The sequence below is a fragment of the Leucoraja erinacea genome, chromosome 7 (assembly GCF_028641065.1).
Source record: "Leucoraja erinacea ecotype New England chromosome 7, Leri_hhj_1, whole genome shotgun sequence".
NCBI lineage: Eukaryota > Metazoa > Chordata > Chondrichthyes > Rajiformes > Rajidae > Leucoraja > Leucoraja erinaceus.
In genome coordinates, this window is record NC_073383.1 from 67,477,543 (window position 1) to 67,495,279 (window position 17,737).

General features: G+C 40.0%; 1 protein-coding gene across 3 annotated transcripts in view; it reads left to right on the forward strand.

Moving 5' to 3' along the window:
- The first annotated feature begins 48 nt into the window (after positions 1 to 48).
- The window catches only part of LOC129699080 (protein mono-ADP-ribosyltransferase PARP14-like), a 55,603-nt gene continuing 37,914 nt past the window's right edge, over positions 49 to 17,737 (forward strand). Inside the window, exons 1-9 of one of the 3 annotated variants that reach the window (XM_055638712.1) lie at positions 49 to 258; positions 2,567 to 2,855; positions 3,669 to 3,877; positions 6,454 to 6,508; positions 6,608 to 6,760; positions 10,459 to 10,707; positions 10,884 to 11,120; positions 12,500 to 14,025; positions 17,382 to 17,433. In XM_055638712.1, coding sequence (XP_055494687.1) covers positions 2,687 to 2,855; positions 3,669 to 3,877; positions 6,454 to 6,508; positions 6,608 to 6,760; positions 10,459 to 10,707; positions 10,884 to 11,120; positions 12,500 to 14,025; positions 17,382 to 17,433 — 2,650 coding nt within the window. In that variant the 5' untranslated portion in view covers positions 49 to 258; positions 2,567 to 2,686. Of the gene's footprint in view, positions 259 to 1,244; positions 2,856 to 3,668; positions 3,878 to 6,453; positions 6,509 to 6,607; positions 6,761 to 10,458; positions 10,708 to 10,883; positions 11,121 to 12,499; positions 14,026 to 17,381; positions 17,434 to 17,737 lie in introns of those variants that run through there. The other 2 variants (XM_055638714.1, XM_055638713.1) reach the window with 2 other exon arrangements.

Genomic DNA, 17,737 nt, shown 5'->3' on the forward strand with positions numbered 1-17,737 from the left:
AGTCCACAGGGGTTATTTTTTGCGAGAGAATTTGAATATTAGGTTTCATGTTTTTTTAGGTGAACATTAATTACCGGGGTGGGGACTTCAGTGCAACCTGCTATTCGTGCTCAGACGTCACATCAATATACTTGTTTTCAGGATAGACACATGTGACTGTAGGGAGAACGGGGAAGATTCAGTTCTGGTGGTCGTTCGGTAACGCCGACAGAGGTTGCTGCTGCTCCCCAGTGAGTACTTTACTTGCTCTCTGCACAGGTTGGTATAAACTTGGAATTTGAGACTGAAGTTTTTCAAACTTGTTTGTTGACAGAAGTTATTAAGAGATAATGGGGTAAATTGCTTGGTTGGATAGCGGGACGAGCTGTAAGAGTTAAATAGCCCACTCTTGAATCTCGAGATTTAAATTAGACCTGAGCGATACGTTGTTTTGATCCGCCTAAATCCACGTTTACTTTGCTACTCTCAAATGTCTGAAGAAAGTCGGACTTGTTCAATAATGCATGATAATTCGAAGAACTGAAGATGTTGAACATTTGAAATTAAACATAGTAACTGGTCGAAATACTCAGAAGATGCTGTGGAAAGAGAAACGAGAGTTAACTTTCAGGTCAATTAAACTTAATTAGAACTGGCATAGAGGTACAAGGTAGCTGGAGGAATGGATAGAATAAAGGATATATCTGTGTTGGGGCAAGGCCAGGGTTGTGATATTGGCTCATGTTTTTTTACACGTTCAATGCTGAATGATTCTTTATTATCAGGTGTACAAGGTACAGTAAAATTATTTTTCTTTGCATTTAGAGAAGTAATAGTATTGCCATATATAAGTACAATCCCCGATTAAGCACAATAATGCATAGAAACAGTCCACTGAGTCTATATACAAGAGTTGCCACGTTTTGGTGCCATTTTCAAAGTCCCAACTACAATTGGCCATAAAGGCTCTTTGCTGCCATCACTTTCTTATGAATCACCAATATTCCACAGCAGTGCTATGAACATCTTTGTATTATCAACCTCTAACTTCACTCATTAATCCGTCTGACTAAATAACCCCATAATTCACCCTCAGTGGAATTCTAGCCTTGCATTGTTTAATTCTCCTGCTGTAGTTCAGAGAAAAATATAAACTTTTGGAAGTGTTGTGTTTCAAATGAAATGTTTAAAACATTTTTTTTTTAATTCATCTATTTCATGTATTTAGTTTTGTTTACTGTCGCGTGTACTGAGGTACAGTGAAATGCTTTTGAGTGTACACTGATACGTAACATCACGGGGATCTTATAGAAACTTAGAAACTTACAAAATTCTTAAGGGGTTGGACAGGCTAGATGCAGGAATATTGTTCCCTATATTGGGGAAGTCCAGAACAAGGGGTCACAGTTTAAGGATAAAGGGGAAATCATTTAGGACTGAGATGAGAAAAACATTTTTTACACAGAGAGTGGTGAATCTCTGGAATTCTCTGCCACATAATGTAGTTGAGGCCAGTTCATTGACTATATTTAAGAGTTAGATGTGGCCCTTGTGGCTAAAGGGATCAGGGGGTATGGAGAGAAAGCAGGTACAGGATACTGAGTTGGATGATCAGCGATGATCATATTGAATGGCGGTACAGGCTCGAAGGGCCGAATGGCCTACTCCTGCACCTATTTTCTATGTTTCTATCACATTAAAGAAAAGCATTGAGTGTATTTCAAATATATGTTGGTGGACACCAAGCACATTGAAACATACTGATAGGTGATTTGTAAATGGAAATCTTTTAACCTGTTAATTTTCCTATTTTAAACCTTCATTTAGTCTAGGCTCACCATATTTTCTAAATCCTAATATGGCCTCATAGCGCCAGGGACCTGGGTTTGATCCTGACCACGAGCGGTTTCTGTATGGAGTTTGTACGTTTCCATGTGGTCACCCAGGGTTTCTCCAGTTGCTCTGGTTTCCTCCTGAATCCCAAAGATGTGTGGGTTCATAGATTAATTGGCTTCTGTAAATTAGCCCTAGTGTGTAAGATGTGAAAAGTGGGATAACATGGAACGACTGTACTTTTAAATGTTGTTCTAGTACCTGCCTCCTCTGGCAGTTTGCTCTACATACCCACCATCCTCTGTATGGAAAAAGCTGCCCCTCGGGTTCCTATTAAATCTCGCCTTAAACCGATGTCGATCTGAGATCGATACTCAGTATGGACGGTGGGCCGAAGGGTTTGTTTCTATGCTGTATTTCTAAACTATAAATATTTTACAAAAGAATAAGGGCCTCTAGTTTCTTACCATTTACAACAAAAGTTCTAGTCAGGACTTTAGCTTGGAGGGGTGATCAGCAAACCATTACTGCAGCACTTTTGTGTCCTTTAGTGTATTAACCAGTCTCTGCAGTTCTTTGTTTCTAGTGGGTGATCAATGATCGGCATGGGCCAAAGGGCCTGTTTCCATACTGTGTCTCTAAATACCAGACTGGTATCATATAAAATCAACTGGAATTTCCAAATCAGTCATCCTTGTGCGGTTATTTTACTTACGATTCGGCAGCACAAACAGACTTTTTTTCCCCTGTACAGATAAAAGCTTTCGAATATTATCTTCAAGCTGTTGAGATACAGTTGGACGCTTGCCTTCCCAAAATAAACTTCCTGAAATCCCGTAACATCAGGGCTGAAACACTGGTCTCAATCAAAAGGATGGCTGGATTTCCAGTGTTAGTGGAAGGGCTGAATGTCGACCTTGACACAGCTAAAAATAAACTAGCCATTTATTTTCAAAGCAAGAGGAACTCAGGAGGAGGTGAATGTGAAATTAAGCCACATCCTGATCGAGCAAAATTCCTGGTTTATTTTGAAAGTGAGAAAGGTAAGAGTTTGATTTTTACAAAGACAATTTGACCTGTATTATGACTGGTGTGTAACTATGGAAAGAGTACTTGCCCATAATGACCCATTGACAACTTGATAAACTGATGCTTATGTTTAGATCTTTCAGTTATTTTTTGATATTTGGGGATTTTCTCTGTGATTATCTCTTCCTTTCAGAAATTAAATGAGACTTGGTTAGAACACTGCTGCTTTATTTTATGAGAGGAATTCCAACACGATCAAACTTGGCTGGGTTAATTGGACTCTTGTCTCTAAGCTCTGCGTTCACCACTCACGAAAGAGCGATGTTGGGAAATAAATATCAGGAAGGCAATGACTGCCATGTTTGTCAGCCATGTCAAAATTTGCCTCTATGTACATGCTTTCAAGAGAGAGTTAGATAGAGCTCTTAAAGATAGCGGAGTCAAGGGATATGGGGAGATGACGGGAACGGGGTACTGATTGTGGATGATCAGCCATGATCACATTGAATGGCGGTGCTTGCTCGAAGGGCCGAATGGCCTACTCCTGCATCTAGAATTGTCTATGTATCTATGTAATCTGCATTTGAACAGCTGTCACTGGAGGCAGTACACCAACTGTTAAAGAGTAAAGAAAGGTTACTCTTGCGTTTCCCTTTCCCATGACCTTCAGTCTGAAGAAGGGTCTCGACCCGAAACGTCACCCGTTCCCTCCCTCCAGAGATGCTACCTGTACCACTGAGTTAGTCCAGCATTTTGTGTCTATCTTTGTGTTACTCTTACCAAATTCTGAATGAAAAATGATTTGTGTTTATCCTGTGTTTATCCAGTGCAGAGAAATGTTGCGAATAGGAAATGCCACACGGTGCAACTTTCAACTCGAAATCCAGTCCAGCTTCAGGTCACAATCTATAAGGAGGACAATGGTAATGAAAGTTCTGAGAGGTTCATTGGAGTGACACCTGGTACTGACAATGTGCTAGACGTGGAACAAAGTCAATTGTTGACCAGTCCAAACAAACTGAGTGGACATTGTCAGGTAATTTACCTCTAATTTAAGTGTACCATACAAAATTGTTCTTTGTTGACAACATTTTACAAAAAAGATTAATTTTGAGGCAAAAGCCTCTTATCTTGATACATACCCACATGTATAGATGTAAATGTAAGATTGTGCATAAAGTGGATCTCAGACTTTTTAACCAGTCTCTTGTTTAAGATTCATTATCAAAGCTGAAAGACTAATTCCCTATTTGCTCAATCTTATAGACAATAGGTGCAGGAGTAGGCCATTCATTGGCTATATTTAAGAGGGAGTTAGATGTGACCCTTGTGGCTAAGGGGATCAGGGGGTATGGCGAGAAGGCAGGTACGGGATACTGAGTTGGATGATCAGCCATGATCATATTGAATGGCGCTGCAGGCTCGAAGGGCCGAATGGCCTACTCCTGCACCTAATTTCTATGTTTTTATTCGGCCCTCCGAGTGAGCACCACCATTCAATATGATCATGGTTGATCATTGACAATCAGTACCCCATTCCTGCTGTCTCGCCATATCCCCTGACGCCGCCATCTTTAAGAGCTCTATCTAACTCTCTTGAAAGTATCCAGAGAATTGGCCTCCACTGCCTTCTGAGGCTGAGAATTCCACAGATTCACAACCCTCTGTGTGACACCATCTTCTGTTTAGTTTTATTGTTTTTCAATGATTCTTGAAGATGGTACTTGGGTACTCTTTTACAGGATAAAATAAAACGTGTCTTAACTGGGTTAATGTTACAATATATAGTAGGTATGTTGCAAAACTTACCTTCAGCAGCGCTGCAGTTCTGTCGCTGCCCGTGTGCGTGACTTTGGCGCCTTTGAGAGGGGGGTGGGTTTAAAACGCGATTTTCTCTTGGCTATTGAAATTGATGTTGTTCAGCCTACTTGGTTGCTGACGTTAAATCGCTGCGAAATTCGTTCGCTGCAGCTATTTTTAAACTAAATTGGGTTATTTAATTATTATAGTAGATTAAAAATCATCCTCTAAAGCTGTGAACGCCGACAATGGGACGGATCTTATGTAGGGGACAAGGCAATGTAGTTTGTTTATTTTTACATTTAAAAAGTACTTCTTAAGATCCCTTTATTCAAAATTTTAAGTTGCAAGTACGTGACTTGGGGGCCCATTCAAACCCACAGTATCTTTCATGCCGCATATGGGCTTCAAATCCACCGCAATGGCAACGTTCCAAACCATCGCGTTCCAGAAAAACCCACTCGCAAGCTGATTTAAATGGCCATTAATTTACAGCAATTGAACACTAAATCCCTTCCATTTGGCCTATAAATTAATGTCAATGAGATTTAAAAATCATGTTTTATTGTGAATTCTTGTGTGAATGTTCTTTGGAAACTTAGGCTATTTAAAAATGTTAATCTTTTCTTAAGAAATGGATAGATGTTTAGATCTATTAATTGAATTTTGGAATTAGCTACAATTGGGTAACTAACTAATTGTATGCTTTAATTTCAGGTCATCCAAGTAAGATTGTTTAATATTTGTTTCAGAATGCTTCAATCTACAATAACTGAAAATGTCTTTCAGTTCTCTTAATTTTTAATAAAGTTATGGCCATTTCACTGTCCTTGATCACAGCTTTTGTGTTAAGTCAATGGAAAATCAATAGGGAACAAGATGCTGATTTCCGAGTATGAAAATGGCCATAACTTTTTTAATACTGAAGATATGAAAGTGAATTAGGTGTCAAATTAAACTTCTTTTTATGCTTTATCTGATGGGATAAATTGCAGACTTGATTTTTAAAATCTCAAAATTTTGCAACATTGGTATATATAGACCATTTTTCTGATCCGTTCCCTGATAAAATTAAGTTTTGCAGCATTGAGATTGCTGAATTTGCTTTCGCATCTCCATAGACGGGAATAGGGGAAATAAATCATTATTGGTTTGATCTCTAATTGCTACTCAGTGAGACCCACTGGAAAATGGCTGCTTGGCAACCTTAGCACATTGTCAGGAAGCTGCTGACATAGTATTGTATCTCATTCATATTTCCACAAATCCAATGTAAACAGTGTACCATTGAGTATGATCAAATCGTACAAGAGCAGTATGATTACATTCAAGAAACATGGAGAGATAATTATAAATTAAATTATGATACGATAATGGCATTGAAGTGACTATTAGATAGATATTTGGATATGGATTCAAGTCAAGAGAGTTTATTGTCATGTGTCCGAGAGGACAATGAAATTCTTGCTTGCTGCAGCAAACAACAGAATATTGTAGGCATAAATACAGAACAGATCAGCGTGTCTATATACCATAGACTATATATATATAGTATTAATATATATATATTAGTGCAATCGGCTGTTATAGTTCAGAGTTTGTTTGAAGTTGTGAAGTATGTGCAGAAAAGAGAAGATCTTATCATGTTTGGCACAGACATTGTTGGTGAAAAAGCCTGTTCTTATCCTGTACCGTTCTAGGATTTACAAATAAAAGTGGAGTGATTGTTTAATGTATTTTGATTTTATTTGTATCTCTATTGGCTCAAACAATTTGGTAATCTGGCAATTTAATTCTACTTTCTACATATAGAGCCTGCTGAAGCAAGTTCAAATTCAAAAATCCCCATCTCAACATCAAGAGTCAGGTATTGGCTTTGTTTAGACAATTCACTGTTCTGCCGGCTGAAACTTTCAGCATATTTATGAGAAAATCAATTCTTTGCATGTCCAATTTTCTCTTTCAGCTTCAGAATTATTTTCTAACCAGCTGCTGGTGAGGAGCAACAGTCATGTTGACAGAGATGTTATTGAGATGTTTTTTGAAAGATTTTCACCAGATGTGGAAATTTCTGTAAAAAGTGAACGCTCTTGGATTTTGACCTGCCATAGACGTAATGGTAATTTACAAGTTCATAAGACATTGGAGCAGAATGAAGCCATTTGGCCCATTGAATCTGCTCTACCATTCAATCATAGTTGCTCTATCTTTCCCCCTCAACCCCATTCTCCTGCCTTCACCCCATTACTCTCAACACCTTTAGTAATCAAGAATCTCTGCTTTAAAAATACCCAAAGACTTGGCCTCCAAAGCCATCTGTGGCAATGAATTCCATAGATTCACCACCATTTGGCTAAAGAGATTCCTCATCTCCTTTCCAAATGTATGGCTGACGCTGTTCTCTCAGGTCCTAGATTATCTGGAAACATCTCCAGCAGAAAGATCTCTACATCCACTCTATCCAGACCTTTCACTGTTTGGTAAGTTTCAATGAGATTCCCCCTCATCCTTCTAAACTCCAGCGGGTATAGGCCCGGTGCTGCCAATGCTCATCAAATTATCACATTTGCTGTTGCATTTTGAAACTAACCGAGTGAAAGAAAGTATTAGTGGGAATGCAAACAATAAGAGCCCAGAGATTACTCTATGTGTACCTCCTCGTTTGACATTACTTTAATGAACATTCATGTGGTAATGCAATTCTTAAATTCCCAACTGAGGCAAGCCTTGCAAATTTCAACAAGATATTATGGAAAAATAAGCACTGTGGTTTTTGGAAACTCAAACACTTATTGGAGGTGATGCATATGCAGAGTGTAGCCCAACACAAGACAATTTACAGAAGTCAATTAACCTGCAAACCTGCCCGGCTTTGTAATTTGGGAGGGAACCCGCATGGTCACAGGGAGAATGTAGAAACTCCGTTCAGACAGCACCCAGATCTCTGGCGCTATAAGGCAGAAACTCTACTGCTGTGACACTGTGCTGCCCTTTCACCTCTGTGCTGCCTAATAGTTATATATACTAACAACTAAATAACTACTTGCTGCAGCTTTACAGGCCCATAAATTAACACATGGAAAATATATAATAATAATCAAAAATGAGAAACATAGAAATTAGGTGCAGGAGTAGGCCATTCGGCCCTTCGAGCCTGCACCGCCATTCAATATGATCATGGCTGACACCGTACCTGCCTTCTCTCCATACCCCCTGATCCCTTAGCCACAGGCCACATATAACTCCCTCTTAAATATACAATGAACTGCCTCAACTACCCTCTGTGGCAGAGAGTTCCAGAGATTCACCACTCAATTTCATCTCGGTTTTAAAGGATTTCCAAACCTTAAGCTGTGACCCCTTGTCCTGGACTTCCCTAACATCGGGAGACAATCTTGCATCTAGCCTGTCCAACCCCTTAAGAATTTTGTAACTATAAGATCCCCTTCAATCTCCTAAATTCTAGAGAGTATAAACCAAGTCTATCCAGTCTTTCTTCATAAGACAGTCCTGACATCCCAGGAATCAGTCTGGTGAACCTTCTCTGCACTCCCTCTATGGCAATAATGTCCTTCCTCAGATTTGGAGACCAAAACTGTACGCAATACTCCAGGTGTGGTCTCACCAAGACCCTGTACAACTGCAGTAGAACCTCCCTGCTCCTATACTCAAATCCTTTTGCAATGAAAGCTAACATACCATTCACTTTCTTTACTGCCTGCTGCACCGGCATGCCTACCTTCAATGACTGGTGTACCATGACACCCAGGTCTCGCTGCATCTCCCCCTTTCCCAATCGGCCACCATTTAGATAATAGTCTGCTTTCCCGTTTTTGCCACCAAATGGATAACCTAACATTTATCCACATTATACTGCATCTGTCAAACATTTGCCCACTCACCCAGCCTATCCAAGTCACCTTGCAGTCTCCTAGCAGCAGCTAACACTGCCCCCCAGCTTAGTGCAATCCGCAAACTTGGAGATATTGCCTTCAATTCCCTCATCCAGATCATTAATATATATTGTAAATAGCTGGGGTCACAGTAATGAGCCTTGGGCTACAAGACTAGACAATGCCTGCCATTGTGAAAAGGACCCGTTTACTCCTACTCTTTGCTTCCTGTTTGCCAGCCAGTTCTCTATCCACATCAATACTGAACCCCCAGTGCCGTGTGCTTTAGTTTGTATCTAATCTCTTACGTGGACCTTGTCAAAAGTGGAAAAGATTTTTGTTGCATGCTAATTAGTCAGCGGAAAAAAGAAAGACATGGTTCCAATCAATCCATTTGCAGTGTATGGGTACATGATAAGGGAATAACATTTATTCCCTCCCTCTATAAAAGAGTCTGGTAATAAACTGACAGCTAATGTGCTATGTATCCATTTAACCTACCGTCCCTGGAAAGCTTTACACTGTACCACGGTACATGTGACAATCAACTAAACTGAACTGAGATCTTATGTCTCAGATTCCCTGCAAGTAATGCCTACTGACCACTGTCAGTTTCCGTGTACCGAGGTACAGTGAAAAGATTTTTTGTTTCCTAATGCTGCAATCCCATTTGCTATGGGTAATGAGTGGTACTATAAAATAGTAATAAACTCAGCTCTCCACCTACCTCCCTGGAAGCTTCACACACGTACTGACAATGACTGAACTGAGATCTTATGTCTCAGATTCCCTGCAAGTAACCTACTGACCACGGTAGTTTCCTGTTTTTTCCTTGCTGCCCTTTCTAAATAGTGGTACTACATTAGTCACTCTCCAGTCTTCCAGAACTTCACACACGACTGCAGATGATGTAAACATCTCTGCAAGTGCATACCTTGTTCCCCAAGACGAGATTGTGTGTTGAGCCTCTCTAGTAGACCACTCCAACTATTGATTAAGAAAGCTTTAGTGGACATATTTAATAATTTTCACCCAACCAAGACCTTTTGTATTATGGATGGCCCACCCAATATTGGGGAATTTACCATTTCCCATTAATTATAACCTATTATTTTTAGTTATTTACAATCTCCCTATTATCTGACTCAAATTGACTATTGGAAGTTCGATAATACAGTCCTATCAAAGTGATCATCCATTCATGTTTCTAAATTCTTCCCATATACTGTATCCACAATGGATGATTCCCCAAGAATGTTCTCACAACACTTTAGTCGTCCTTCATCTGTCATGCCTGTAACATCTGTACCCTGGAACATTGAGCTGCCTGTCCTTCCCCTTGGTTTCCAAATAACCTTATAGTCTTTTCTCTTCCCCATCTCACCATTTCCTTCATTCCTTTACCCCACCTCGTTTGGAATTCTCTACTGATTCCTTTCTACCTGCCCATCTCTCTCCTCTTAAAGATCCTCTTTAAATCTTGCCTCTTTAACTTTGGTCAACAATCTTCCCCTGTTTGCATCTGTTTCTTGCTATCATCTCTTTGTGTTTGGTAACGCTCTAATGCAGCACTTTTCTCTGTCAAAAGCTCTATATAAATGGATTTTATTGTTGTTGCTACTGCAATATATATAATTGGTGTGTGTGTATATAATACATTCCTTCAGCATAGTGATATGATATATGTAATTTATAATATTGATTGCTGACATGCTAGATGGTCAAGATAGTGTAAAATTCCATTGTTTTTAAACAAAATTGCAAATTGTTTTTTTGTTTTTTTTTACTGCTTTTACATCAGATTTAGATGAAATTATGGTATATGCAGCTGGGCTACACAATTTCTTAACAGCACCAAGGTTGCGATGACCATGCATGGATTATATTTGACTGATTATTTTGCCATCCTGGTTTATGATTACAGACCTTGAAAAAATTATTTCACAAGAGCAGTACACCATCGCTGGCAACGCTCTGAATGTGCAATTATATGATAAACGCAAAGAAGATGAGAAGTTTGAATCCCGACAGTTTATTCTGAAGGGTTTTGATGATAGCTCAAGGTTGCAACATATTTCACTTTACATTGATAGCCTCAGCAATAATGCAATGCATAATATTGAGCCTTTGCAAGATGGTACATCAGTAGTGGTCACATTTACATCTGATATAGGTTGGTATTTTTCATTTATTATCAACTATTAACTGTTCATTTATTTACATAGTTTGCGCTGTGCTAATTAATATATGCAATTGAATGAAATTGGATGAGTGAAGGTTCTGTTGAAGATTGTAATTAATGCTTCTGGATCCAGTAATATGGAATATTTCCCTACTTTTTTTTTTTAGATAGTAACAGTTTTGTGTGGAATTGTTGCCAAAAACCATTTGAAAATAATAACATCACTGCCCAACGCCTGAGGAAGACTGATTCTGTGCTGATAGAAGGACTTCATCCCAATATTAATGAAGACTTGCTGGATTTATACTTTTCAAATAACATTCGCAGTGGTGGTGGAGAAATAGCAGAAATTCATATCAAAGCATTTGAAGGAGTAGCTGTTCTACGGTTTCATGATCCCGAGGGTATGGAACTTCAGTTTTTCAATAAAGGTTGATTGTATTTCAAGAATTTGTATGAGACCACACTTGGGGTATTGTCCACAGTTCTGCTCATCCTTCTGCAGCAAGGATATCATTAAACTGGAAAGGGTGCAGAAGAGATTCATGATGATGCTAGTGGGCCTGGCAGAGGCTGGGACTATGTTCCTTGGAGTATTAGACTGTTGAGTGGTGACCTTAGAGGTGTATAAAATTGAGGGGCATTGATATGTTGAATAGTCATAATCTTGTGGTGGTCGAGGCAAATACAACAGTGGCATCCAAGAGATCTTTGGATGGGCACGTGGATATGCAGGGAACAATTTAGATTATGTACAGGCTGATAAGAGTTTGGCTTAACATGTTTAGCACAGACCTCTTGGGCCAAGGGCCTGCTCCTGTGTTGTGCTGTACTATGTTTTCCCCAGGTAAGGGAATCTTAAAATAGAGGGCAACGGTTAAATTGAAAAATTTAAGCTGATGCCAGTTTAAACAAGTCCCCTCTTCCTGCAAGTGACCTCTCCATTCTCTGAATATGCATCTGCTGATCTTACCTGTTCACACCGACATATCTAACAACACGTTCCAGGCACCCACAATTTTGTATACTTCTATCCGGTTTCTGCGCAACCCCCAATGCTCCAGTGAAAACGATCTAAGTTTATCCCATCTCGACAATCCAGGTTTGTCCCGTCTTGTAGGTAATACCCCTTCTGCACCCTCTCAAGCCTCCACATTCCTCCTGTCATGGGGCAACCAGAACTGTGCACAATACTCCAAATGCATCTGATACGTTGCACCATCCATATGTAGATCTGTTTAATAAAAGAGGGAAAGGAGCAGGATCAAGTTCTGGTAATGTTGAGCATATTGCTTTTCTAGAAATGATCAGCCATGATCGTATTGAATGGCGGTGTAGGCTCGAAGGGCCGGATGGCCTACTCCTGCACCTATTTTCTATGTTTCTATGAATCAAAGTTTTGTAAAGTTGCAACTGACTCTTATGCACAATACTAATCAACTAAACATTATTTTACTTTGACATTTTTAATGTTAATTCAAATAATCCAAATCTATAAATACTCAAATGACTTCAATTATGTTCTTCTTCCTCCATACCATTAACTAAGGAGCAAGGTTGCAGAGTGAATCATTCCTCAGAATTTAGTTTACGGAAATTACATTTGTGCTACCCCATGGCGCTTTGCCCAATAATTCAATGATTACTCATTTTCTCTTTGGTCACTGTGTGATTGCAACAAAATGTAATATGGCAGAGTACCACATATGTTTGAACAAACCTATTCAGAAAATAGATCTACCTCTATTAATCAAAATGTTCTGACTTCACATTTTTATTATAGTGACGAAAAATGTTGTGGAGAAGAAACATTCCTTAAGGGATTCCCAGCTGACTGTTTGTCGCTATTACCCTGATCTGCAACTATCTTTGTATGGAGCTAATGGTCCGAAAGTCAAACTACATGAAGAATGCAGCATCTGTGTCAATCCCCTGCTTCTAAGCTTTATCCAAACTAATATGCATTACTATAATCGTGAGTTGGAACAAGTATCAAAGGATGTATATTGTAACATTTCCTTTGCAGACTCTACAAATTCAGAGAAAATAAGCCTGAAACCGTCTTTGGATGCAAATACATTATTGTGGTATAAAATTGCAAATAATTGGAAGAAGCATGCCACAGTGGCAATTCAGAAATTTATGGAAAGGTTTGATTTCAAAGACTTTCAGGTAGATCAAGACTTGTGGGAAAATGTGAAGTGCAGAAGCAATCAATTTAAGTTACCTGGCTTAGTAAATGTGGTTCACCTTCCAACAGAAAACAAGGTGGTTATTGTCGGGGAATCGAGCAATGTTCTGGATGCCTCCACAAAGTTGCAAGGCATATTGAAAAAGGCAAAAGAAGAATTAGAAAATGAAAGGAACACTGTTGTAGTGAAAATTCCATTTGAGAGTTATGAGGAGTTGGAGTTTCTGCAAACTAATGTACAAGATGATATTTCTTTTGTGGAAGTGTCCACAAACATTGCTCCCCCTTTCATAAAACTGAAAGGACTGAAAGAGAAAGTTGGCAAAGCTCACGAGATCATCAGCAACCTTCTTACCCATCTGGAAAGAAAGTCTCTCAATCAATCTTCTCACATGAAAGATTTTATAAAATCTCTAGATCTCAAGAAATTTGTGCAAACTCACTTTGTTAAAAGTGGACTTAAGGCCACACTATTGAAGAGGAAGTCTCTTGAACTCCTGGCTATCAAGGCAGATGTAATGGATGCGGAAGATAAGATGAAGCAGCTTTTCCACGAAGAAACAATTAACATTACTCCAGAGCAAATCCATGTCACCCAGGATGGCCAATGGACAAAGTTCCTTCATGATTTGAAAACGCAACAAAATTCAACCTGCACATTTGTGGAGGAGAAGAATCCAGCTTCTGTAATAATTGTAGGATTTTCAAACAATGTTTCAGATGCTGCAAAAATACTGAGAAGTGTTTTAAATGAAGAGCAGATCACCATGATGTTCATTTCTACAGAAAATATCCTAGTAGACTATATGGAAAATTTCTCCTTTCTCCATGAACTACCCGAAGTCCAAAGCCAAGGAGTCACCATTTCATTTGTCAGAACACCCAAGTCGGGTTTGCAAGTATTTGGTCGAGCAAAACAAATGAAAAATGCTGTTTCTGCTATTAAAGATAGTTTATCGCTTGTTTGTAAACAAACCCTCACCTACTGCAATGCAGGAGAAACCAATGCCCTCACCAAGCACATAGGCACTCTACAAGATAAGGCTAAAATTCATGACTGCCTGTTGCTCATTAAAATCAAAGAAGAATTGCGGAGCAAAGCAGACCTTTTAAAGCATGTAAGTTTACACAACTTGACAAATGGATGCAACTTAAGCATCTGACAATTATAAAGCAAAACAAACAAAGTGCTGGAGAAACTCAGCAGGTCAGGCAGCGTCTGTGGAGTAAATGGACAGATGTTTCGGGTCAGGATCTTTCAGTCATAAAAATTTGGTCCGTTCATTTTCTAACCTTTTTTTTGCAGGTTCTAAGTTCATCTGCTTTATCTATAATTCACCTTGTATTGAAACACTTCCCCCTAGCATTCTTACTATGTTCCCTGTTTGTCTGTCCTTTCAGCCTTTGTTGTGATAACCTCTACCTTCCCATCAGTCCTTCCATTTTGTTCACCTACAGAATCAGTGAAGGGGCTCCATCCGACATGCTATCTGTCTGGAATTCCCTCAGTTCATTTGAGTTTATTGTCGTGTATACAGAGGTATCGTAAAAAGCCTCCACCGTACAGCCTGACCAGCTGAGTTCCTCCATTTTGTTTTTATTTTGTTCCAGTATCTGCAGTTTCTCGTGTCTTTGGTAATTCAGATAATGTAAATCAGATGATAGCATGTTGAGGAAATTAATCATAATCAAGCTGTTTGCATTCTTGGTCTGGTACTTGGCCCTAGGTTGAGTTTTAATTTTCTATTATGCAGTTGCCATGGCTGCCTGTTTTGTATGCTGCTAAGTTTTTTTAAGAGACACAACATGGAAAAAGGCCCTTTGGCCCACCAAGTTCATGCAAGCCAACAATCACCCGTTCACAGTAGTTCTATCCTACATGCTAGGGACAATTTACGGAGGCCAATTAACCTGCACGTCTTTGGAATGTGGGAGGAAACCAGAGCACCCAGAGGAAACCCACGAGATAACAGGGAGAACTTGCACACTCCACATTGACAGCACCCGTAGTCAGAATCAAACTGGGGTCTCTGGTGCCGCGAGGCAGCAACTCTCCCGTGGTGCCATTGTGCCGCCCAATTGACCGACTCTGCTCTGGCTTCAGATGAGCTGCTGCTGAACGCCTCTCCCTACCTGGTCAGACTGACATGTAACTCCAGTATCACCCACTCACCCCACATGTTCACTCTTAAATACCCTTTGAAAAAGCCGAGTGAGCCATTCACCTGTACTATCAAAAGGAGAAATAGTAAACTGGGTGGATCACCCAGCATCAATCGAGGCATCAATTTCAGACCTGGCTAAGACCTCTTCACAAACATCTGAATGTTGGTGTTTGAATTATGAAAGTTGTCCCACAGGCTTGTCAAACAACATTTTATGGGCAAAATGACAGAAATTCCGACTAAAAGGTGGTAGAGTCCGCAGCATTGACTCTGGATCCCCCAAAGTCTCATGGTATCAGGTCAACTTATTAGAGTCATTGAGAAATGCAAAGGAACAGACCCCTCAGCCTACCAAAACCATATGAACCATCCGGCACCCATAGAAACATAGACAATAGGTGCAGGAGTAGGAGCCTGCACCGCAATTCAATATGATCATGGCTGATCATCCAAAATCAGTACCCCATTCCTGTTTTTTCTCCATATCACTTGATTTTGTTTGCCCTAAGAGATATATCTAAAGGGGCTGTCCCACTGTACAAACTAATTCAAGAGCTATCCCGGGTTTAAAAAAAAATCTAACTCGTGGTAGGCATGTAGAATGTACGTTGCGGGTACGTCGGAGCTCAGGACGTCTCTTAGCGACTCGTAAGACTAACGGCAGGTACTCAAGAAACGAGGTAAGCTCCTGAAGACTAGTGAAAAATTTTCAACATGTTGAAAAATGTCCACGAGAGCCCCGAGTACCTGCGAGCGGCTATTACCGTAATTCTCCGAGTTCGAATCGGGGGAAACTCGGGAGAACTCTTTAATTAGCTCGTACAGTGGGACAGCCCCATAACTATCCCTTGAAAACATCCAGTGAATTGGCCTCCACTGCCTTCTACAGTAATTACATTTTATTATCCCCACTTTCTCGTCTATCTCCCGCAGTTCTGTCACATGTGGAGAATGAGCAAACTCCACACAGGCAACAGCCGGGTTCAGGATTCTACCGGGCATCTGGTGCTGTGAGACACTATTTTCCTTACTCAGCTGATTAAGTCCATATTGAACAACACTTGGAAAAAGCAGAGAAAGCAACAAAGATCTTGGGTGTAGTCTGGATAGGGAACTTTAGTGTCTCGCAACTGGAATGGCTTGGTAGCCACCACCACACACCAAGTCGTCTGAGTGCTCAAGGACATGATAAAACCCCTTTGGGTCGGTGGTGGGTAATGAGTGGACCAAAGCAAGAGATAAACTTCTCTTGGGGCAGAACAGGAGTGCATCTTGCACAGCCGCTGCCTAGCAGTTCTAGTGATCCAGGTTTACGTGTAGTGTTTGCATTTTCTCTCTGGGAACGTGTAGATTTCTTCTGGGCTTTTGGGTTTCCTCCCACTTCCCAAAGATGTGTATCTTTATAGGTTAAGTGCCATGATAAATTGCCTCAAATGTACAGGAGAATTATAGAATTTAGGGGGAATGGATGGGAATTTAGGGAGAATAAGATTAGTTTAGTTTATGACCAGTGTGTATGAGTGCTTGTTGGTCGATGTGGTGACATTGAATGAAATGCTTGTTTCCATGCAATAAGATTTACTGTAATTACACTATGACAAGTAGTAATGTAGAGTAATTGATTCATTGTGTAATATCAAGAAATAATTGAAACTTTGGATAGAGTAATGGAACATCCCAGCTGTAGTACTAATGACCTGTGCACAAAGATTTTATCTTGTAAGTATGTTGTTCAGTATACTCTCTTCAAAATACATGATTAGGACTGTACAGATTAACTTGTGTGAATCTCACTGTTACCAGTATACAAATATTCATTTAATTATTTTGGATTTTAGTCAGATTTCAAGAGTGTAAATGTCAAATGCTTGCCATCCAATGTTATGTAATGGAAAAGCAATAAACTGCAGGAAACCTGAAATACTAACGTGAATGACTGGAAATATTCAGTAGGTCAGACAGCATCTGTGGAGTGAAAAATATGTTGTCATTATATCTGTAACACAAGTTGTACAGAGAATGAGAATCTGAGAATTTGAATTTTATTAAATAAGTAGTAAATAAATTATACTTTGCCCTCTTAAAATATATGTATTTTCTAAAAATGAACTGCGGTGTGACCCATTAAATTTGCCATAAGATTTTAATTGTACAAGCAATATAAGCTGATAGCAACACAAAGAATGAAATGTACAATATAGCAATTTTTAAATTAACTAGAGATTCACAATTTGAACAATTTCTGCAAAATATGTAGTTCTTAATAAAAATGTTCACATTTTCTTCTATGTAATTATTTTTAATGTTAGGTTGCTAAACCAAATGGTGAAGACCATGAGCTGCCGGCTAATTTGCTTATAGGTGAGATATACTATAAATGTGAAGAAATAATGCTTTACACTGTTGGGGGGGGGGGGGGGGGGGGGGGGGGGGGGGGGGGGGGGGGGGGGGGGGGGGGGGGGGGGGGGGGGGGGGGGGGGGGGGGGGGGGGGGGGGGGGGGGGGGGGGGGGGGGGGGGATGATGATTGGAGGAGGTAGACGTGCCAAAACACTCTCGGCAGCCCGTCCCGCCGGGTTAACCTACAGCCCTGCCTGGACTTACGGGAAATATGGCCCAGGTTTACAGCAAGCGTGGAGAAGCAGCGCTAGCTCCACAACTCCAGGC